The sequence below is a fragment of the Lepisma saccharinum genome, chromosome 4, assembly GCF_977018435.1.
Source record: "Lepisma saccharinum chromosome 4, izLepSacc3.1, whole genome shotgun sequence".
NCBI classification, from domain to species: Eukaryota; Metazoa; Arthropoda; class Insecta; order Zygentoma; family Lepismatidae; genus Lepisma; species Lepisma saccharinum.
In genome coordinates this window covers 7,322,910-7,347,738 of record NC_139232.1, presented here as the reverse complement: position 1 = coordinate 7,347,738, position 24,829 = coordinate 7,322,910, and the positions used below count along the sequence as shown (strand labels likewise).

Sequence of the window (24,829 nt, the reverse complement as noted above, 5' to 3'; positions counted from 1 at the left end):
GCGGGGTCCCATGCCCCGCAGGAACTGAGCGTAGTCGTGGCATATATATATTAATAACAGAAATATATTTGGTAGGCAGCGACGCCCGGTCTTTGTCTGTCGAGGGGACCGAGCCGGTGTGTCGTGTGTCTTGGCAACGGGCTAATCCGCCTACTTGTTGCATGTTTAATGAAACAGCGTAATGTGAGGTATAGTTCATAGTTGACACAAAAGATACGTTAAAATGCACTTGTCCAATTCTGCACCATTTAATAATTCTCACACATTCGTTCACACCTCGTACTTCATTTAACGAGTGCAAAGTTGTTAATTAATTCTTTGTTTCCCCAACAGATGGCAGTGGCATTCATGTTGGCCTGGCCGTACGGTTTCCCGAGGTTAATGTCCAGCTTCAGTTTCGACAACGACGACCAAGGTCCCCCACACGACGCTGATTACAACATACTTCCTGTTGGCATCAACAGCGATCAATCATGTTCCAGCGGGTGGGCGTGCGAGCATCGTTGGAGGGCCGTCCGGAATATGGTCACTTTCATGAATGTGGCGAGAGGTGAACACAGTGTTGTCAACCCTAGCAAAATGATGCTAAACCTATCAGAATTTGAACTTCCTTGGCACTTATATCGTGAGACCACAAGGAAAAGAACCTGCGCAGAATCGCGTGTCCTGTTCATTGTACTCGTGCGTGGGGAGAGGGGTAGAGTGGAACAGTCTTTACCGTGGGCCGAGGTGAAGGGATGGAGGGGAAGATGCGCGAAAACTTCTGGCCGAAGGTTCTCTTTGTTTGTGCTCGAACTACAGCCCCTTGTGTTCGGTATAATTTTAAAATTTAGCATAATCTGCAAACAGACGTTCCTGGGAAGGAGGGGTATTAAATTCAAAGGGAGGTATTTTGAAGATATGAAAATTTAAAAAATGTCCGGATCTCTTTTCTACTTCTCGAGCGAACTTGTTCACATAAAAGGAAATACGCCTACCCAGGGACCAGATTTTACAACCACACTCCTGTCCATCCTGTTTTTCTATTTTTATTTTTATCTTTCTTTTGTTATGGTAGAAAATTTGTAGAAAGTTGAGGGTTGTGTTCGGAGAATTTTCTCAAAATTTTTTAAGAAAGTGTTCAAACTATTTTGTTGGTTGAACCATTGTAATTACTTTTATGAAAGAAATTTCCAATATTTCTTAACTATATTAAATAACAAAGTTTAAAAACTCCAAAAAGTAGGTGGATGAATTTAACCTTAAACTTCTATCATCCGAAGATAATAAATTATCACTGTTAATAGCAAATCATTACTACCACTACTATAATATGTTCTAGCACAATTTAGCTAGCATAGTTTCAGAATATCCATAGCACCTTTTCTTATTGGAAGGTTGTCAACTCTGGTTGAACACCAGTTTTAGCTATAGAGTGACCTCGTTGGAGACAGGTTGTCACTGGTTGTTGGCGGTTGTTCAACGAGCGAATGAGCTTGACGGCAAGATCAATGGGGCACACGTGGATAATGGAAGAGGTAGTGCGTCCATGCCGCCAAAGTAGGATAAAACGACTCTGGGGAGTAAAAATTTAAATTCTCTCCATTCGGGATTTCCTGGTTAATTCACGTTTCCGACAAGAAATGTAGTTTATGAGTAATTTGCATCTGTTGCAGAGAAAAGCGACCCACGTGACCCGCAAAATGAGTACTGTGAGATTCGAGGCGGTGCCAATGGGTGGAGTTGTTAGGACAGCGTGCTACTATTATGTGTTCTGAAAAGTAATTCAACCTAAAATGTAGCACTTCGTTCCAATGCAACATATGAATTTGTATAATTTTCTGATTTGATTAGAATTGATTTCATTCTTCTTATTTTGTGTTGCTTTTCTAGTATTTTTGTTCTCGATGAGTTCTCGAAGATAAAGACCTTAACGCGATCTTAACGCCATTTCTTGAATAGGAATGAATACTCGATTCGAATCTCTATATAAAGTGGACTTAAAATAAAAACTCGAAAAAAACTCATCATCTTCGTCGCGATCAAACTAGGGATGTACAAGATCAAGGTGAGCATGCCAAAATATATATAGAATAATATCCATTACATCACAATTTGGTTCTTAAAAGATTGTTTTCAGTGTATAGTATGAGACCACTTCTCGATATAAGTACTCGCACATTGTATTTCATTTGTATAAAGGCATGTGATTCAGTGATCTAAAACATTAATTACAAATTCGACGATATCTATTCGTAAATTGTAAATAATATATTAACAGACAAATGAACAATAACTGCTTGGCTTCGTATATAAATAAGTTAATCTAGTTTTGCCGAAATGTGTCAGCAAGGGACGAAACAATATACAGGGTGATACAATAAGTCCGATACCACCTTTTTAATTTGAAAACGACTTGATGAAGGGTGATGAAATTGGGGTGGGGCACACCAGATGGGGCTAGTGTGTATCATGGCGGCCACCTTGGAATTACATCCAGATCTTCAAATAGGAAGGGGTTCATGTAGCATATCATTTTACATATGCGTTTTCTCAGAAATAAGAATATGCAGTTATTTTTTCCTTACTTTATTTCGTGAGGATATTTTCACAATTGGGTGTAATGAAATGGGTTATTTGTTCCAGGTGATCTAACATGGCCCTAACATTCCAAGAACGGACCGAAATTTTTGTTATAAGTTGGAAGCGCAGTGCCAAGGTTATTGCAGACGATTTCAATGCCCGGCATCCAGAGAGAGACGACATCTCACATACCACAGTGTTGCGTCTAATGCAGAAGTTAAAAAGACGGGATCCGTGTGCGACAGAGAACGTAGGGGACGGCCGAGAACAGATACCGACGAAGAAACAGCAACGGCAATCGTGGCATCCTTGGTCAAGAGCCCGAAACGCAGTACCCGGCATTTGGTGTCAGTGTTAGGAGTCAGTCAGAGATCCATACTCCGTGTGTTGTATACTAACACGTGGCATCCCTACAAAATTCAAATGCCGCAGTTCTTAACTGAGGATGACCCAGACAGGTGGTTACAGTTTGCAGACTGGACTTTGGCTCGTTGCAACGAGGATACCCAGTTCTCGAAAAGTGTTCTGTTTAGCGATGAGGTCATATTCTTCGTAAACGGTGAGGTAAATAAGCAGAATCATCGCTATTGGTCAAATACGGACAGATCTTCGTAAGGAAGTCGGTCCGGCAAAGGTAATGGTGTGGTGTGGGATATGGAACACCCGACTTGTGGGACCTGTCTTCATCCATGGCAACCTGAATGGGAAGAGATATCTGAATATTCTCCAGAAAGATGTGTTCCCCTCACCATGAACCCAGATGGAAAATTACCAGCCTATTTCAAGCAAGACGGCGCGCCTCCGCACTACGAGTTATGTGTCAGGCAGTTGTTGGATGAACAGCTCCCGGGTTACTAGATTGGTCGAAGAGGGCCCACTGAGTGGCCACCCCGTTCTCAGGATCTTACGCCCCTTGACTATTACCTTTGGGGTCATCTTAAAGCCATAGTTTATCAAGAGAAAATCACTAATCTCGGAAATCGCCAGCACCGGATCCAACAAGCATGTGACTCTGTCGACCCTGCAGTGTTATTTCGTGTCCACGAGGACTGGCTGAAAAGTCTAACGTTGTGTGTAGCACAGAACGGACAACACATGGAACACATCTTGTAGGATGTCAAATGTGAACTTCAACTGTGAAAATATCCTCACCAAATAAAGTTAGGGGAAAAATAACTGCATATTCCTATTTCTGAGAAAACGCACATGTAAAATGATATGCTACATGACCCCCTTCCCCTTGAAAATCTGGATGTAATTCCAAGATGGCGGCTTTCTAGATGGCCGCCATGATACTCACTAGCCCCATCTGGTGTGCCCCCACCCCAATTACCCATATCCGAAATTTCATCGCCCTCATCAAATTGTTTTCAAATTAAGAAGGTGGTGTCGGACTTTTGACATCCTGTACATACAAGATATTAACAATTTTAGTTTCCACTGATTTTGCCATAGTGCTTATGATTATGAATCAACTATTATTGAAGGTGTCAAGTTTTTAAAGTCCCTTTTACTTAATACTAATATAAAATCATTATTTATACTTTTATATCAATTTATACTACTTTTACAGGATCAAATGTAAGCAACTGGTGGTCCAATGACAATTATCAAATTGCATTTTGCCGCGATAGGAGAGGATTTATTGCTATCAATGGAGAAGATAATGATTTCAATCATAATTTACAGGTTCGTAATCGCTGGTGATGTACGAAATAAATTAAAAAAGGACTAAATTATTTCTGTAAATATAGTATTTTCAGTAGTTTACTGAAACACACATTACACTAATTGTCAGGGAGTTTTGTGTTTTAGAATGATTAAATATCAGTTATAAATATACAAATTCGTATAAATCACATGTAACTGTTGTCGAAATAGATATGTTTTTTTTCCCTAGAATGCTTGATTCAATACAGATATCATGCCTGTCTTTGATGAATTAATGAACAGTTATACAACGAATTTAAACTATACACACGAATTTATGTATGTTTACATTTGAAATGGTAATGAAAACTACTTGCTAATGGATATAAAAAGATAAAAACAATTCGATCTTAACGCAATTTTTTGGATACTGTATCATATATTTATATTGTATTCTCGTTATTTTACGCCGCATTTTTATACCGTGACTATGAAGAAGAGTGATGATTAGATGACATTGATGAAAGAGTACGCACAAAGACGACCCATTCCCAGGAAGGAATTCGAACTACGGGACTTCGGTATTGAGATCAGAGGTCGACCACTTAACGCACTTTTTTTAACAGAAAGAAAAACTACAAATGGGGGTTTTATATCAGTTATTACTCAATTTTCTGGTTTCTTATTCAGAAAGAAACAAAACAAAACAAATCCATGTTTTTTCTCAAAATTCGAATCCGGAACCCCTGGAATCATAAACGCGATCGGCCACCGGACTGGCTATAAAATGATTATAGAATGTTGCTATAAATAATGTCAATATGAAAGCGTGGATCGATTTAGTATGGAAGGCATATTATTTTCAGGTCAGAGCTACTTTTGTAATCTGGTGCACCACATAAATTAAAGTATTATTTTATTTGTCGCCAGGGAATAAATTCGTGAATTACGACACGAAATGTATAACGCCAATTCGCTAATAACATTTAGAGTTCTATTTTGTAGACTACCTTGCCATCTGGGACCTACTGCGATGTGATAACTGGAGATGTTGAAGACAACGAATGCACTGGAAAGAGTGTCCAGGTAGACGCCAGCGGCAGGGCGGATATCTCGATAGGAAAGGATGACGACGACAAAGTCATGGCAATTCACATTGAGGTAAGTAATTTCACTGTGGTAATATTTTTCTTGTGACAATTATTTATTTACATTATATACAAGGGAGAGTCAAATGAAAACCTTAAGGGCATGCGGGACAGTCTCCGCCCGGCTTTTCCCTCCGAGTCAGTGTTGCCAACTTAGCTCTCTTGGAGCCAGATCTGGCTCTTTCGGGCACGTTTGCCTGTGAACTGAGGAGCCCGCCCCCGTGCCTCACAATGATACCATCACTGGCTCCGGCCGACATAGACCAACTTTTGCCATGATTATAAATTTTGCAATTGGCGTGATATTGTTATATTGGCTGCGTCACCCCACCCCCTCTTATACCCCCAGCTACTTCTTTTATAGCGCCGTGTTGACGTGAAATTGGCATAATATTGTTATCAGGGAATCCTTTATTTTCTATTTCGTACGACCATGAGATGGGTGATGCCGCCGGATCTAGATGGTGAAAACTAAGAATAAATTGTCATCAATTTAGAGTTAACGGTAATAGCAGTGTCGCACCCCTTTGACAACTAACATTACTCTAGGAAGCACTTCGTAAATCTATCTGCTTGAAAGTAGTGTTGCCCACGAGACGAGACTTTGGCCTGTCTCGTCTCGTGGAAATGCTGTGAAATGCTGTCTCGTCTCGAAAATATTCGTTTGTCTCGGGACACATAATCAATCTCGTCTCGTCTCGAATTTTTAAAAGCCTGTCCCGTCTCGTCCCGTGGGCAACACTACTTGAAAGTCAGTTTTAACTACATTTAAGGTGAAATTTAACTCTTTTATGCGCACCAGGTTTGGCAACACTGCCAGGAGGCAAGGATAAATGCATTGGGCATATGGGAATATCATTTAATTTGTTCTCTTGCGAATATCAAACTTCCGATGGAGTAGAAAATTATATCAACGGGAAGAGGGCAGTTTGAAGAAGTGATTACCCAGCAGAAAAGTCGAAACTCCCATTTGATTAGCCGTAACTTGATGTTGAAGTTGATTTTCCATAAGGAATACATGGGATTCCGAAAATCTTATTCTTCATATTTTTCAAATATCGTGTCCAGCTTAATAATCAACATAAAAAAACGCTTCCACTTGCAACATGGAGAGAAATTCATACTCTTGATACGACCAGGTTATTTTTTTAGTAGAAGTGTCCATTCGGGCAATATTGAAATAAATGCACAATTGGTGCGTAACTGTATCTCCTCCCCTTAATTTGTTTGTGTTTCGTATCTAGTATATTTATATTTGTAGGGTTACACAAGCTTGCTGCACTTCAACACAGACCTATTGCTGATCGTATATAAAGGGTTTTTCCAATACAAACGATGTGATTTTACAATGAAAAAACAAAAACTTTTTCAGATACAACCAAACTTTTTATATTATTTTGTTTAGTGTAGTGTGACAATTCATCATGGCTAAATACACGCTTCAAGAACGTTTGGTTATTATCCAAAAAATTATGAAAATAGACTTTCTATTGAACTAGAAATGGATCATAATTTTGGGCAAAAAATTATCTTCTCAGATGTAGCTCATTTCTGATTAAATATATATATATATATATATATATATATAACCTTTCGATTGTTTAAAGTCGCTTCAGATTTTGTCAGTTATTCGCAAGAAATTTATCGAACTCTTTCGGCCATATCGGGCATGTAGTTATTACGCGAATATGGAAAAGAGTGGAGTCCTCAAAATCGGATCGGCCTGCAAACCGAATCGCCCTAATGTTTACTGTCTCCAGCGCTGAACATATGGCGTCGTGATGTATTTTACTATTCTCACTGAGTGACCCCATGTCTCGTGCAGACAGTAGCGGACGGGTACAGTGTTCTCTCTGTATTCGTAGTGACAAAACGATTCGAAACATACCATTGACGTGAGCCATTGTGTGTGTTTACTGCTGTGAAATATTTCTTCCGTACTTGGTTAAGCTCATAAGGTAAGCATTGTTGTAAAAGGTGTTGATGTTAGTGTGTTATAAATGGGAGGAATACTACACTAATACGATATCATTGACTTTTTCATGGTCATAAACTCAATTTTATAATTAAAGACAACACGCAGAAACATACATTTACTAGCTAAATCAATAATCAAAGGGTCCGATGTTCGACACCCCGTGATAAATGCAAATAATAAAAACTTTAGGTCCAGTCCCAGGTAGCTTTCCCTTCTTCCTAATTCGGATAAAACCCTTACGCTTCGGTCTCCTTGTTCAGGGTAAAGTTCTCGCTCCAATCCAATTGGGTATCCCAAAATCCTCTTTTCTTGTGTTCTGGGTAACCTTGGGCTACTTTGACAGAAACATATTCTAACAAGCAAGCGTTCTACCCTAATCCCCATGCTACAGCACTCAGTGCTCTGGAGGCAACCCTGAGCGGAATATTAATTCGCTAAAACCGGTTCTACAAGCGACGCATAGCTTCAGAGATTTGACCTTGACCGCCCAGTCTCAGACATCCTTTGTTTGTCTGGTTCAATCCCTCTCTTGTCCTGTGCTACGGTGTTGCATACATTTCCCATTTCTAGCGTTTTAGTTTACCTTGAAAAAACAGGTTCTTAAAATCTAGCTACGCCTTTTCTCATTGGTCAATCAGGTTCTTTCTTTGTTCTGGCGTTCTGACGTCATTTGACCTTGACCGCACATCCCCCAGATTCCTTTGTCGTCTACCTGCGCGGAGTTCACCGTCTTCTGTCTAGCGTGTCGGACTACCCTCTTTCATACCGTATAACTTTATTGCATAGTACACTATAATTATTAGCAGTAGCTACATATCGTGGGTTCGAGTACTGGGACAGTCCCAAATCGGCATTGGACCTTTACCACTCTTCATAGCGTTTCATAAAACATAAAATCTTATTTTCAATATTATAAACAATAATTATTATCGTTTTATACATTACATACTTTACAGTAATTAACATAAAATCATATGCATAGCGTTTAGTACAACTAATTACCTTCTATTTACATATTTTTCATAAAATAAATAATTAAAAATTTATAAAAGTTATAAATATGCAAATACATAAATGTAAATTATTCTAATGATATGTAAATTTATTCTAAATTATGCAAATGAATTCTAAATACATGCAAACTAGTTATCGCCCGAGGGCACAAACAGGCACTAGTGATTTCAAAAACTACTAGTGCACTACGGATCACCACAAAATGAGTAGCACAATATGTAAACAGAATGTATGATAAGATGTTAGAAAACAGGGAAACACGGATATACGCACACACGCTCTCTCCCCCCACATATATATAAACATCGTACCCTCACCATAAAAGCACCAACACCAGCACGAAAGAGAAAACAACAAGATAAGAAAGACTCCCATGTCACATTGCCCAATAATGTGAGAGAATTACGAGACCTTGCAGCAGCATCTCAAAGTCTAGAAGTTCTGCTAAAATCTAAGCGGCGACAGAACATCACATTACAGAAAAAGAGAGACGGCATTTCTTCAACTGATAGCTCCACCAGTTCTGATGACGAATCGTTAGATGAAAGTCAAGGTAACGACAAGTCTGGATTTTGTGAGCGGTTATACTCAGTTTTAAATTACAGTTTTATCGGCGATTGGATTTCTTGCATGCGGTGCTGAGCGTGGTACCATGAACAATGTGTTGGAGCACAAGGTAAAAATACATTCATTTGTGGAAAGTGTGTTGTGTAGGGAAAAGTGTTTTGTGTAGTGAAAGGTGTTCGTGAAATTTTGGGCAAATATGTCTGTCACTGCAGTTATATTTCAGCTACTACCCTATGATCCGCTTTCAAGGACACGTGATACGGTTTGCAGGGCATTTTTACAAAACAAATATTTTGTAGTTCCTTTAGTTTTTAATATGTAACTTTATTAATATGCAAATGTAAAAAACAGCGTTTCGGGAACATATGTAGCATTGATGTACCTGTCGGATGCTGTTCAGTTCGTGTCGAAAAAAATGACTACTTTCGATTTTATATGTGTTTCATTTGAAAGTGATCCGATTTTGAGGACTTATTTTGAAATATGGAAATATATAAAATAACTAAAATGTATTAAATATGAGCCAAAACCTAACATATGTACTAATGTGGAAAAACTGAATTGTCGAGTCTTCCAGCCATGATGTGCAAAGTTAATAGAAAATAGAACTGATTTTAGCTTCAAACATAAGTATGTATTTACATATAAATTCGTTTCCTGGTTATGAGCAAAGCACAATGCATATTTGGTAACGACATTTAATAATTTACTGCTTATGCGCATCATTCACACTTCTCAAATCCAAAACTAACCTTGACACCTATTTCAGTCTAGATTATCCAACGCTTGATACAGTCAAACTGGACGATCAAAATTCAGACAGAAGTTCCATAGGAGAGATGCACAAAATATTATAAGATAAGTAATAATCTGCAACAATATAAGAACGTATTGTATACACCGTAGCAAATAAATTCTTACTTTATACTTGGCTTATTTGATTTCATTTGCTTCGTTGGCATACCCTTTAATTCCAGGAGATTCAACTTCACTCAGAACACAGTATCTCCTAAACGAACAGATGATTTCGGAAAAGAAAGGTTTCCAATGTTTTACATAGACAAAGTATCTCTCTTATAACTAACAAACTCTCTAGCCTTCTTAAATCCGAAGGTTCATGGCTGCAGCAACACAAGCCTTCCATCTGTTCCAATACTGGGCAAGATCAATCTTTTCCATTATTACCCATTTCCTTCAGGCCCATCTCATCCTCATCCCTCCATCTTCTTCTTGGTCTTCCTACAGGTCTCTTACCATCAGGTTTCCAAACAAGAATCCTGTAAACTCTTCTTTCCTCTCCCATTCGTGCCACATGGCCTGCCCACCTAAGTCTACTTGATTTCATTAATATAATAATATCTGGACACGAATACAAATATGCAGTTCTAAATTATGGAACCTTCTCCACTCTCCTGTCTCCTCACTCTTTATCCTGGGACAGGGTATAACTAAAAAAATCAGGATATTTTCAAGTCTTCACTATGGTCAGAAATAGAAGGTTGCTGAATCGAATGAAAAGAAAGGACCGTCAGGACCACTAGCACAAACTTATATGGAACCATGGGGCTGGAGCTTACTCAATAATTTCAATATTATTATTATTATTGTTATCACGATGGACTACTTTTTTAAATCACCAATTTACATGGTTCGTGGCACACAGCTACCAAAGACATCAATCATTCAGCGAAAAAGTCTGAATTCTTCCAGTTAAAGCTGAAGGATTGTTCGCTTTGAAAGGATGACCTATTTTGAGTATCATTGACCCAGAAAATTATTCACACTGCTGTTATATATATATGGTAAAGGACGGACAGATGGCGCATCACGTGTCTAGCATAGAAGGATCAGGCCGGTGGCGCCACTTTCCCACAGTTTTGAAGAAGAGACAACAGGACGAACGAATAAGCGTTGTGTTCCCGATACACCAGATAGCATAGAAATTACAAGGCTTTTCCGTCACCAGGACGTAGCTGGTAAGTGAAATAAATTATAACACTATTAAGTCTTGTTTCCATGATATAAAAAACTCAATATGCTGACCAAGGCAGAAATTTATTTTATTATAAAACATAAACTAAACGTAACGTTTCAACATTCTAGCAAGGTCTTCTTCAGACTCTACACCAAGTACAAATGTAACAAGGTACAAAACAGGACGATATACCAGGTGGTTATAATTAAAATGACGGTGTTCAGAGTGGTACAGCACTGGCTGTAATGAGAGTAGCAGTCTGAAACTTTGTAGATATGCTAATGAAGCAATGCGCTTGCGAATTATGCAAAAAATAGTTCCAATTCTCGCCACCAGGGTAAAAAATGGCGTTGTAAGCAGTCAAAACGTGGAATTTTCCGTAACTCTGACGTCAAAGTCGGTGACATTACCTAACTATTGTGTGATCTCCCTGGTTGTTGTTGGTGATGCTTGTTGCTTTTTTTCCTGTGAATGTTCGCCGAACATTAAAAGTTCGAATTTTTCTGTGTAAAAAGCAATGGCTATTGCGAAGAAAGGCGGTGCACTGCTGGTGAAGTTGTTTTACCAGAATAGGAACAATAGCAACGCTGCACTGCGGAAATATCGCCAACAGAAAGGGCTGAGAATAGTGCCCATGTCAATTAATGGGTTGAAGAAGATGATGAAGAAATTCGAGGAAACAGGTGAATTGGGTGTTGCATCAGGGAGAGGAAGACGGCCCATCCCCGTGGAAGTTGTGGACGAAGTTGCTGTAGCTGTAGCTGACCGTGCAGCACATGCCTCAACTTCTGCAACCAGTGCTAGAGCTGTGGCACGTGAATTGTCACTCCCCTGGTCAACAGTTCGCAAGGTTTTGCGGTGCATTTTCACTGGTATCCCTACAAGATTCAAACTGTGCACCAATTGAAACCCCAAGATATTCCACAATGCAGTGTGTTTGCCCATCGGTTTTTGGCACGCATGGAAATGGATTACATGTAGCCGGGAAATATTTTGTGGACTGACGAGGCGCATTTTACTCTGGACGGTGCAGTAAATACTCAAAACTGTCGCATATGGGGTTCCACTCGTCCACATGTTGTGCAGGAACAACCATTGCACTCAGTTTACGTGACTGCTTGGTGTGGGTTCACTAGCTCCTTCATTCTTGGTCCGTTTTTCTTTGAGGAGATGACACCTCAAGGGACTGTTAGGTTTACAGTGACATCTGCACGTTATAGGGACCTCCTTGTGCAACACGTGATTCCAGCTTTGCAAGAACGGAACTGTGAACACACCACCATTTTCATGCAAGATGGGGCAACACCACATGTCGCTCGCCACGTGAAAGATTTGCTGCGAGAAACCTTCACTAATGACCGCATCATCTCTAGGCAGTTTCCAGATTCATGGCCTTCCAGATCCCCCGACCTTAATCCATGTGACTTCTGGCTGTGGGGATATTTAAAAGATCGTGTCTATCAGGGACATGTCCGGTCTCTGCCTGATCTGAAGGCTAGCATACAACGACATGTCGCTCAAATTTCACCAGACATGCTGCGAGCAACCGTCGGCCATGCCGTGTTACGAATGCAGCATGTTGCTGAATTGGGAGGCCATATTGAACAGTTCTTGTAACTTGTAACCATAGTTCCTAATAAACATGACAGAACCATTGTTCTCATGTGTTTGATCTTTCCTGTCTTTTTCCTGTAACAATGCCACGTTTTGACTGCTTACAGAGCCATTGTTTTTACCCTGGTGGCGAGAATTAGAACTATTTTTTTTCTTCATAATTCGCAAGCGCATTGCTTCATTAGCATATCTACGAAGTTTCGGACTGCTACTCTCATTACAGACCGTGCTGTACCACTCTGAACACCCGTCACTTTAATTATAACCACCTGGTATATACACAAAAATTACTTCCCTCCAGACTATTAGAAACATGTTTTCCTGGAACATTCTAGCAGGTGGTCTTCTCTTGTCAACCATACTTTCACCTGACAAGCGATTTAGGTAAACATTTTCTTTCATCTGGAATGTGGTTGGAATCTTTATCTCACGCTCTTTTTCCTTTCTTTCTTCATTATTCTTCCTTCTTCTCTCCTCTTTCTAACACCTTCTTCCATTCTTTGTTTATCTTTAGTCCCCCATACCAGTTCATTGTGTCTTCTTCACGTTTCTTCTCTATTTCCTTGGCCTCCTTCCATTTTCTCACTGAAATAAATTTATTGCCACTATTTTGTAAGCATCATAGATCTCACATAGGAAGCAATTGAGAAATTTTCAAACGCATTTTCGGGAAGCTTGTCTATTGCACTTCCATACTTGTTTTGTATATCCAGGTCAGTGTTGCCATCTGCTGAGGTTTTATGAAAACATTTATCTCGACGTTGTGGGGTAAGATGACGCAATGATGAGTGGGACAGATGGCGGCGTTTTCTATATTTACATGAAAGTTTACAATATCAGTAATCTGCTATGGAGTCTGACACTATTGTTTTATTACTCATACACCAAATGTTCTACTCGTGTAATTAGGAGAAATTAGGAGAAACACATTTCTAACACATTGTTCTACATAATTGTTAGTAAGTGTTTTGTTTTATTTTAGAATTAATGTCCCAAAGTATAAGAGCTTTATATTATTACCCATTTTAAAGAATATTTGCTAATTAGGCTATATTAAATTTTACTGATTCAAATACTAAATGATTATCATTACTAAACTATTTCAAAACTGTATTAGATATTCGATTGAATTATTTATATTTATACAAACAGTACTTATATCGATATTATTAAAGTTAATAAAACACTCCATCTATGTGAGGATAAGTACTTGTCAGATTTTCTTTGAAATTAAAATATTTTTCAAAAGTTAGTGGCAGTTGTCCCTACTAAATAGGGAGGTTTGGTAACCTACTCAAAGCCATATCTATCCCTGTGGAGTATTGACTGGTGCACTTGGAAAGGATGTATAAGTAAATGAATTTTGTATCTCTTAAGTATCAACAACTTGCAGGGAAATCTTAGAGGAGGGGGCTGTATATTTATAATTGTGGCAGATATCACATTAGTCATGCACGTTGCACAACTGTTCAGTGAATTGTCACAGATAAGACGCTAAGCAGCATGAATCCAACACCAGTATTAGTTTTTTGTATTATTTGCTCTTGAGCTTCTTTGTTGTAACAATTGTCAATAAAGTCTTCGTTATCTTTCATTAGCAAGGAATATGGTTCCATTGTTGGCTCTTATGCTCCAACAAGCATTCGATAATGATTCACTCTTAGAGGGGAGCATTACCAGTCTCTGAATGTTCCATATCGTTTTCATCGCATGTAGGTGGTGCCTTCCAAATATGGTCTGCCCCAACGAGTATTCACTGCTATTTAACATTAAACAAAAGCATTAAATGAGGCATTCCACGAAAAGTGGGCTTACTCCTTCTAAATAACAAAATGATTTAATCTGAAAATTATTAGTGTTTTTAATCTCATTATGGTATAAATGTTTGTGAATGCATATATAATGTGTACAGGGTGGCTCAATAAGTCACTTAACACCCCCAGTACAAGGCCACTGCGGCATGGAACTTGAAAATGGCGATGACCAATCGTTGCTTGGCCAAGGCGGAACCACATTGACGTCACCCGCATAGTCGGGAGCCATCTTGATGTCCGCCATTTTGAAATCAACTTCAGAAATTTAAATGGGAAGGGGGTCGTGTGACATATCAAAATGGGCTAGAATTTTACCAGGAAAGCAACTGTGACATTTGTTTCCAGCTAACATTCATTGTTGCAGAGTTAACAATACCACAAAGTTATGGCTCAAAAAGTCACTTAACACCCACGATACAAGGCCACTCCAGCGCGCAACATGGAAATGGTGATGACCAATCGTTATCAGGCCAAGAAGGAACCACACTAACGTCACCCGCGCGGTCGGCGGCCATCTTGATGTTCGCCATCTTGAATTCATCTTCAGAATTTTAAATGGGAAGGAGGTGATATGATATATCAAATCAGGCTAGAATTTTACGAGAAATGCAATGGTGAAGGTTTTTTCGTCGTATCTTTAACCAGTAAAGAGTTATTTCTGAATTCTTGTACCAATTTGCTCCTTTTCGAGGTGTTAGAAAAATACCTTAAAATTGGTTTAGCGCATCGGTAATGCATCGAGATCAAAGTGATGTCTAGGGAGAGAAGTTCGCATTCCATTGCACACGATTTTAATCGGATACATCCACGAAGAGCTTCGCATTATGAATGGTTGTCGCGAACAATTTACAGTGTGACGCTTCCATTGAATTAAAAGTCCTTCACAGTGAGAAGGCTAATGTTTATGTTCATAAGGAAGTTCATAAACAGAATATGCGACCCTTGTCATCTGATAAAATAACTTTGGACAGAAACTGCTTCACAACGTTCGCATAGTGTTCTGGTGTTCCTCCCTATTGAAAAAAAAACTCTGTAAAAAGAACCTTCTTCCATAAGCAAGGATGAAAAAAAACTGTTTATTTAACAAATCCAAGTAGCCCTAAGCATTTAAGGTTCCGTTGATGAAAAAATGAGTAACCAATCGTGTTCCACACAGCACGACACACCATTAACTTACCAGCACTAACCATTCAGCTTTGATCTGTCAAAAATGGGTTATCAGATAAAAAGCATCCAATATTCTGTTTATGAACTTCCTCATGAACATAAGCATTAACCTTGTCACTGTGAAGGACTTTTCATTAATGGAAGCGTCATATTGTAATTGTTCGTGACAACCATTCATAATGCGCCGCTCTTCATGGATGTATCCGATTAAAATCGTGTGCAATGGAATGCGAACTTCTCTCCCTAGACATCACTTTGATCTCGATGCGTTACCGATGCGCTAAACCAATTTTAAGGCATTTTTCTAACACCTCGAAAAGGAGCAAATTGGTACAAGAATTCAGAAATAACTTTTTACTGGTTAAAGATACGTCGAAAAAACCTTCACCATTGCATTTCTCGTGAAATTCTAGCCTGATTTGATATATCATATCACCTCCTTCCCATTTAAAATTCTGAAGATGAATTCAAGATGGCGTACATGAAGATGGCTGCCGAACATGCGGGCGACGTCAATGTGGTTCCCCCTTGGCCAGGGAACGATTGGATATCGCGATTTTCACGTTCCATGCCGCAGTGGCCTTGTACTGGCGGTGTTAAGTGACTTATTGAGCCACCCTGTATATTTCATCAACAAAGATTATTAGCATCTGTAGCCTATGTACAGTGGCGGCGCCAGGGGGGGGGGTGTGCGATGCGTGCTTGGGCACACTTTAATTTTCTTTCGCACCCCGTTCCGCACCCCTTTTCAAAACCTAATGTCAACTGAAAATACTATTTACTCTTTACAGTGAAAAAAGTTTGGAATAAATAAAAGAAGTTTATGGAAACTAAACATTTGTAAAGGGAGACCCAGAGATGTATACCCATTTTGGAATGAACATTACACAGTTAATTGTACACCAAACTGTATTATCTTTGTTGTATAATGTGTGTTACATATTGCCATTTATTTTACATTTATTTATTTATTTATTGCAGTCATCATGGAGTCGTTGTCGGTGGAACATCACGTGTTCACGTATGATGCCTATCTGAGAAACGGCGACTTAGTGGTTGCAGCTCAGAGGTTATTCCGCCGGCATTTCCACCTAAGGCGGCATGGATCAGTTCCAACATGCAAAACAATCTTAAAATGGGTTAAGCAGTTTCGAACCACGGGCACTGTAACTCCAAAAACACCACCAGGTGCTGAACCTCTGAGCTGCAACATAGGCATCATACATGAACACGTGATGTTCCACCGACCACGACTCCGTGGTAACTGCAATAAATAAATAAATAAATAAATGTAAAGTAAATGGCAATAGATCACACACATCATACAACAAAAATAATACAGTTTGGTGTACAGTTAACTGGGCAATGTTCATTTCAAAATGGGTATACATCTCTGGGTCACCCGTTATAAATAGGAAACAAATGATTATTCACCAGAAACAAATTATTTTATTAATTGTGCACTTTTGCTTATAGTGACCATATATTTGGTCAAAAATTAGGAATTTTAATAAACGTTACTATTTCCTTTGTTTACATTTACTAAAAGGATTAACGAACGTGTTTTGTTGATGTAACCATTTCTTTCTGTGTTGCAATGTCATGTTATGTAACGTGCAAAAACGATACACAACGGACAAGCTACTGATCCTAATCTGAAAGATTGATTGATTCATTTATTTGGTGTTTTAAGTACACTTTATGCACAGTAAGGCTAATCGGGACTGGACCTACAGTTTAAAGTAGGATTCCCTAATCTGAAAGAGAAGCCTCAATGTACTTTTCTGTACATACGTTTGTTGTGGTGAAAGCAAAGAATCAAAAATGAATAAGTCACTAATAATTTTCAGTTTCAATGGCATACTGTATTTTCATGGAAACCTACTGAAAGTTGATTGATATTTGATGTATTGACATATTTGCATATTTCAAATTTGCTTTATTTTTCATCGCACCCTCTAAATTTCATTCCGCATCCCATCAGCACATCAAGTGCCAGGTTGATAGAGTAGTTCACATCGTGAAATTGTGAAATTTTATGTTTAATTTTCCAGCTCCAAAACAATACCTTCGTTACAATAATATATATATATATATATATATATATATATATATATATATATATATATATAATATATGCTTGTGTGTTTGTGTGTGTGCATGTGGGCGGTGTAAAATGTATGTCAATCTTATTCCACTTAAGTTTATTGAAGTATGCACCTCCTGCTCATGTTAAAACTTAAAAATAAAAATCAAGAGAAATGCCAAATAATATTCCCAATCAAGTTTTGAGAACTAACTTTCTGTACAAAGATACCTCTAAGCCCAACAAGATCATATTAACCCCCTGAGGATTTAACAGAATCTTTACATTTTAATGAGGCAACATCGTCCTTTAGTGAAATCACAGGCATGACATAACTTTGTTCGATTTTGTAAAACTTTTAATTATTTCTCGAAACTTCAAAGTAAAGAAGTCTGTAACGAGCAAACCTAATGACAAAACGCTCTCCCTCTCTTCTCTCTCGATTTAACCCCACCAAGATACTCTCGTCCTACACAAGAGCAAGGATCACTCGAATGGTATCTATTAAAAATAGGTGTGGTAATCATTGATTGATTGATTGAGTTAGTTTATTCTACTTCGCGTTTTGTGCATCTTGGCTAATTTGCGAAAATGGGGATGAATGATGAAATTGAATGATGATGGACATTCACAAACAACCAAGTCCGAGCGGGATTCCAACCTGGGACCCTTGGCTGTTAACAACTCGGCCACAGGGTCCAGCGGCGTGGTAATGAGTTACGATACTTCACAGTGCAGTTAAAGTTAGGTTATCTTTTGCCCCGTCTGGTTCGCTGTACTTTTTGACACTAGGTGTCGTGCAGGTGTATCCTGGTGTCAGGCTGGTGCAAGGAAACGACGATCAACTAAGTAGTGTTGACAATAATAACGTCTCACGTAGTTCTCTCTTTATGTACAACATTTATTTACACTTCTACCCGTCACCGTATGTACATCTTCTCATAACAAGTCCAATATCAACTGCTCCCGGTTGCCTTTTGCCCCATAACACAGAGAATTGCAGTTATCAAGACTTCATTCTACGAGCGCACTATTTACCACAGCGCTAACCCGCTCCCGCAGTTTATCACGCAGAGGTCAATACGTATCGCTACGCTCTGTGTGTATCGCTACATCCAAAAAACTGTCAATCCATTGAGGGACGGCCACTTTCTGCGATCTGTGAGCCTGAAAATCTGAGAACATAAGAGACCCAGTAACAAGTCGGAACCGGTATTTATACCTCCGACAAACGACCCGCCCCCGTTCCCCTTCCCCCCAACCACCGAGACAAGGTCCTATTGTTACCTTTCAAAGAGGAAACCCAACCAGTGGCTTCCCCGACAACCGGGCAAAAAGCAACCTAGGACAGAGGATGTACAAAGAAATACACTTTTACATACGTACTATCCAGTTTCCAGCTGTGTGCGTAAAAACCACACAGCAGTAGACGAATAACGGTGTTCAAGTTCAGAAGATTCTTTAAACGTTCATTTGATTAGTTAGCACCGCACCATGAGACCGTACACCACACATTATAGCGCTTCAGAACGTAGTGCAAACACCAAATGCACTACTTGACACCAAATCACGTCTGCACGTAATCTACGCGTCAAGTACATTGGTTTGTAGTTTACATAGACTACGTAGACAATCTAAAGTGCATTAAAATTAATTTTCAAGGGTTTCATGAAAGGAAAGTGACATTTTCTACTATATTGATTCCTAACGAAATCAAAAGAACCCTATTTACAACAAAATTTCTCGTCTCTTCTATTATGAACTTTGGATGAAGATAAATACTATGCAAAAAACAACAGATGGCAGTCGTGAGGCAAGAGTGGTCTTCTTCCCATTAAACACTAGAATATTTCATATATTAGGTTTCTTCCAAGGTGAGAAATTGTTTGGATTTGGAAGAAAGGGTATGAAAAGTTCTCCTCACACATCAGCAACTGCTACGCAGTATAATTTTATTTTACTTTCACGAAGCTCTTTGCTAAGTTATCATCTTTCGCCATGTTGTTTACATAGATTACGTAAACTACGTGTAAAAAATAGTCTACGTGTAGAATGTAGACTATCGTTGTTTACGCGTAGATGCACATCACTGGTGTTGCACCGCGTAACTAACTAGACGCGGCAGTGCAGAGAGAGTAAAAAAGTGCATCGAACTACACTCTGTCCCAGCTATTCTAGAGTAGGTGAACGAAAACAAGTCTCTGCGCAAGTAGTGACACCAGGCGGCTCCAACAATAAACAGTGAGAGAAACTGGATTGTGTAGAGGAGGGGGAGCGACTGCAGTCACCAGCCTTCGAGCAGCGTGTAATCCTTCGCTCTTCCCACTCGATTCCCACCCCCTTCTTCTCTGCGGCTATGCGCGGCCTTGCTCCATAGATAGATGGGACAGGCTATAGACGAGGCTTTTGGCTGATTATAATTTGGAGCTTGGAGGCGAGTCATAAATAACTCCCGAAAACACCAATCAGAATGTGAGTTGCTGATGTCATCTCAGTACAACACCTATCGCTAACCAGCTTGCTCACGCTTTATTGGTTGGAAAGTTCACTAGCTAAACTAGTGCGGACGACCTCCGTGGAGTTGTAGTTAGACTTGCGGAGCTGTATCTTTGCGGGTGAACCCTGCCCAAGCCTGGCTGCGTAGTAGCAAGGGGGAGGAGCTACCGGCTGCGCGTCATTACCTTGCGTTCTGTCCTTGTGTAAACCACCCAAAGGGCGAGTAGGTGGCAACTACATAAACGTAACTCTCTCACACTCTGTGCGGAGTAGCCAAGGTCAGCCGCAAAAATACAGCTCGTCAACTCTAGGACAGCGCGCTACGACCAGGGCCGGCGCTAGTCATTTTGCCGCCCTGGGCGATGGCGGCAGATGCCGCTCTCTTTCGAACCCTCCCCCCCCCCCACCCGTCATTACGCAGCAACAGGAAATTGAAAATCAATATATTCCTAAGTAAAGCATCAAACTATAAAATAAATAATGAGACTTGTTATGTTACTTCAATACTATTAAGCATAAAAGGATAAATCGCTCGACCACAGTTATACTTTAAAAAATGCGACACTAATTTTATATTATCTTAATGTTGACTTTTATAAGAATAAATTTCTTCTTGTTTTATTTATTTTTTTGAGGGATTTCGTTGATTGTTTGGTGCAGAAATTAATGGAATAAATGATATTAAATTAATTTCCTCTCTCTCTCTCTCTCTCTCTTAAATGTATTTTAAATATAACAAGTATTAGGAAAGAAATGAAGGCTTTAGTTGGTTGAATTGGTGTTTGAAGTCCACTTTATGCACAGTATGGCTAATCGGGACTGGACCTACAGTTTAAAGTGGGATCCTAAGCACTTGTGCTTCCACTGGGTCTCGAACCCGGGACCCCTTGATTACAAGGCGGCGACGCTACCACTGCGCCATCGGGGAGGCCCAAATGAAGGCTTTACGTCTGTAATATATGATTGGATTTTTAAAGAATCACATGTAATATTCCGAGATCTCCCGCGTGGGTGATCCGAGGTCTGAATTCTTTCCTGCGTTGTTCCCGCATATAGCGGCTCTATGGTTCACCCAGCCTCAAATTAATGGATATCTGGGGACAACCCTGGGAGGTAAAGGCGGCCGGAGAATGGTGCTGATCACATTACCTCCAAAATGGGCTAGATCGACAATGAGTGTGGCCCAGTGGCGGCGATTAGGTTCCAAAACCGGGGGGGGGGGGGGCAAGGTGCAAAATTGAGGGGGGCAAAGACAGTATATTTCCCTTTGTAGATTAGGTATAGCATAGTGCGGGGGCAAAAGTGGCGCCCCCCTAATCGCCGCTACTGGCGTGGCCCTACCCCAACATCCCCTAAATGTACCATCATGACATGGTGCTATATGCACAGGGAACTTTACCTTTACCTTTGCATGTAATATTCTTTTTCGTATAATGCTATCGTGCATAAAATGGGAACAAGCGAGTTTCAGACAGAATTGGCCGAAGGAATAGTATTTAATTTCCAAAAAAAAACCCTTGTTCGCCACTTACCACGGTTACCGACAATAATAAATTCGAAGTTCTACACTCACATTAGGTGCAAAATCATAACCCTTTATAAGTTTAAGATCTCCTTTGGTGTAATTGTTTTATTATAGCCGAAAGCAATTTTAGTTCATCTTTAAACTTCCAGACAGTAGCTATCATTTTCCAGACAGAAACTCGACAATAAGGAATGTAGTATCAGATATTACCTAAGCTTTACTGAGTCACCAACGGTATAAACATGTAAACAGGTGTAACCCAGGAAAAGGCTGCAGGTGACTTACTCTACATTGCTTAGTAAAATCCATAGCAATAAATATCTGGGACAATGGGGTTCATTGCTCAGTCTTGAGCTATCAGTCAAAGGGCGCATGATTACTATCAAAATGTCAATCTGGAGGAGAGAGAAGTCTGAACTTTCAGACTAGCATCACAAACGGACTCTTCGTATATTAACGAGTCCGTTGTGCGACACCTTGAGGAATCATTCCTATCCAGGGAAAGACAGGTATTTTTCATTTACCATGTTGATCCAGTCTTAGAGGTTATGAAATTCAAGTGTGGTGTTTGCCATTCCATGTGTATTTATCACCTCTCGCACGTTACCATTAAGCTCTCCATGAGTAGCAAGTAAACCGTAATTAAGGAGGAGTGATGAATGAGCTACACCAGCCAGATTCGATCCCAGTTCCTTTAGGAACGTTACGATATTCTCACTCATCCTCATTTTCACGATTACCCTGAAGTATCAGAAAAGCAAAGTAAAATAAAGCAAATCAGTACAAGGATTAAGTAAGTGAAGACACCATTTGGGATCCAATGAATTCAGCTTTCTGAAACGTTTGGCAGAGCAATGATGATTCATGACACAATCTACCAGTACTGAAACAGATGATCTGCTTCGTTGTCTCAAGGGCTCTATCCTTGGAGACTCCGAAATATTCTAACCTTATGAGACACGATCGCTACCACTTGAAAATACATTAACATGAAAAAATTCGGCGAAATTGCTGTAGAAATTATAGAAGAAATATTGAGCCTGATTAACCCATAACTACCAATGTGTATTGCACAACAATATTGTCCAGTTTCAAACCTGAAGAATAATGTGGTGCATGGTGCGTCACTTTTGTGCTTCCTCGCTTAATCGCGACGATGAAGATGAATGATGAAATTGATGGGACAAGCATAGTGTGCCTTAAGAAGGGATCGAACCTGGAACTCTTGCTTTGTAGCTAGTTACGCTAACCACTCCTCCTCGGAGTCTATAACGTAGTTTTTAGGTAGATAGTCAAATATAAGAGAGTAACAAGAAGGTTATAAACTCCAGAAATTAATACACAATAATTTCTAACATTTGCAAATTTATTCCGCAAAATAATCTAGCAAGGAAATTATATCGAACCATGAACAAAGAAAACAGACGAGTTTAATTAAAGCCCACTAAGCATGCACTGTTCAGAACACAAGAAGGGAATAGCACCCCCCCCCCTCCCTTCACTGAGATTCAGATACTATTTTACAGATATGGTTTCGTACAGCAGATTCAAAACAAAGATCATAATTGTTTATTAACGTTGATAAGATCACTTTACACTAAATTTCTAAGTGCGAGCAAGAAGGGATGGAGGCAACTTCCCCCTCTTGTCCCTCTGTGAGAACGCCTATGATAGAATATTATTGAAAAAACAGCTTACCTTATCCCATATGCGACTAAATATCAACACGCTTAATTTGTCCTCTTTCTTACTGCTCTTTTTCCACACCACAAACACGCAGCTTTGCTAGAACTACTCTCTAACATTCATTGTATTTCACTGTCTACACTACACACTTCGGACTGTTAAAAAGCTCACAACATAACCTTCACGCGAGAGATGGACAAATCGCTTCCTTCTCTGAACAATGTGTCGATCGTGAATAGAATGTTCTTCACGAACAGTCGAAATGGTGGAACGGTAAAACTGGGCAATATATTATTCAAGCAAATCGTTTGCTGTAGTAGCAAAGCTGCGAGAACAAGCAGAAGGCAACCTTGGAAGCTAAGCAACCTATGTATGGTTGAAGATTCATTCTTGATTTCCTTATCTTGCTACACACGAGAGAAGTGGCTGAAAGCCCATTGAACCAGTCACGAAGACCTCCAAATGCGGAGTTTGGCAAAGTTTATTTTAAAGTCTACTGTTGCTCAAATAAGCTAATTGGAACTAGCAGGTCTGAAATGGAATTTTCACGAAACGGAACTCTTACTTTCATTAACATGCTGTTGTCTTTTATGCCTCTGCTACAGCGACGAGATTAACGATTAGTGAATTGACGCGCTGCATTAAAATAATTAGTTAATATTATAGAATAGATTTTACATAAACATCAAATAATACAAAATACAATGGGCACAAGTTTTCTGGAGTTTTCTTCCTTTTTAAAATTTATGCGAACAGAAATCGTGAATGGTTGTCAGTTCGCCCTAAAGGGGAAACATTGTATTAAGTGAACATACTTTTTAAAAAAGCAAGTTGTGCAAATGAAAGATATTGTTATTTTGTGCGAGATCCAGGATTGTACTTATTGTTTGACTTGAAATATTATTGTCTGGTTAATCGAGAGAAAGAAGTAAGGACGACAGAAAAGCACTGAAAAAGAAAAACTTTTTTTCTCAATTCATCTTTTTATGTGGAAAATTGTCATTTTTAAAAAAAAACAATAGAAATTTGATTATCTCGAAAACTACTAATTTTCAAACGGGGTATCATATGGTCAAATTTATTGCAAATTGTCTCTATTTTAATCCCTTTCAGGGAATACATGTAATTACAAGTCACCCTGTATATATATACGAAGGAGAATCAAATAAAAACCGCAAAAGTGCCATTAAAAATCTTTTTTTCTTTCTAGGCGTTTGGAAATTTGCAGACGCAGTCCTTGACGTCTTTCCGAGCTGGTAGTACGAAGCAGTGCCGGTAGGTGGGTTGGATGTGAGTAACAGCTGATTCAAGATGGCGGCACCACTACGCAGTTGCACCATGCAGGAACAGCGTGGAGTTATTCGATTTTTATGGAGTGAAGGTGTGAAACCGGTTGATATTCATCGGAGAATGCGGACGAAGTATGGGGACGCCTGTCTGTCACAGCGGAAAGTCTACGATGGGTGCAAGAAATTCGCAGAAGGTACGACTATTGATTGATGCTCCCCGTCCGGGTCAGGCTCATCGAGTTGTGACAGAGGAGTCCA

The 24,829-nt window shown here is 39.5% G+C and overlaps 2 protein-coding genes across 5 annotated transcripts in view; one reads left to right on the top strand and one right to left on the bottom strand.

Annotated features, from left to right (window-relative positions):
* LOC145986365 (alpha-amylase-like) overlaps positions 1–9,829 on the top strand; it is a 307,352-nt gene extending 297,523 nt beyond the window's left edge. For all 4 annotated transcript variants that reach the window (XM_083120266.1, XM_083120264.1, XM_083120263.1 and 1 more), the window contains exons 9-12: positions 334–550; positions 4,136–4,251; positions 5,218–5,373; positions 9,689–9,829. In XM_083120266.1, coding sequence (XP_082976392.1) covers positions 334–550; positions 4,136–4,251; positions 5,218–5,373; positions 9,689–9,709 — 510 coding nt within the window. In that variant the 3' untranslated portion in view covers positions 9,710–9,829. The remainder of the gene's footprint in view (positions 1–333; positions 551–4,135; positions 4,252–5,217; positions 5,374–9,688) is intronic.
* The window catches only part of gprs (speckle type BTB/POZ protein), a 352,627-nt gene extending 329,239 nt beyond the window's left edge, over positions 1–23,388 (bottom strand). The window contains exon 1 of the mRNA XM_083120268.1: positions 23,295–23,388. The gene's annotated coding sequence lies outside the window, so the exon portion shown is untranslated. The remainder of the gene's footprint in view (positions 1–23,294) is intronic.
* Positions 23,389–24,829: the final 1,441 nt, after the last annotated feature.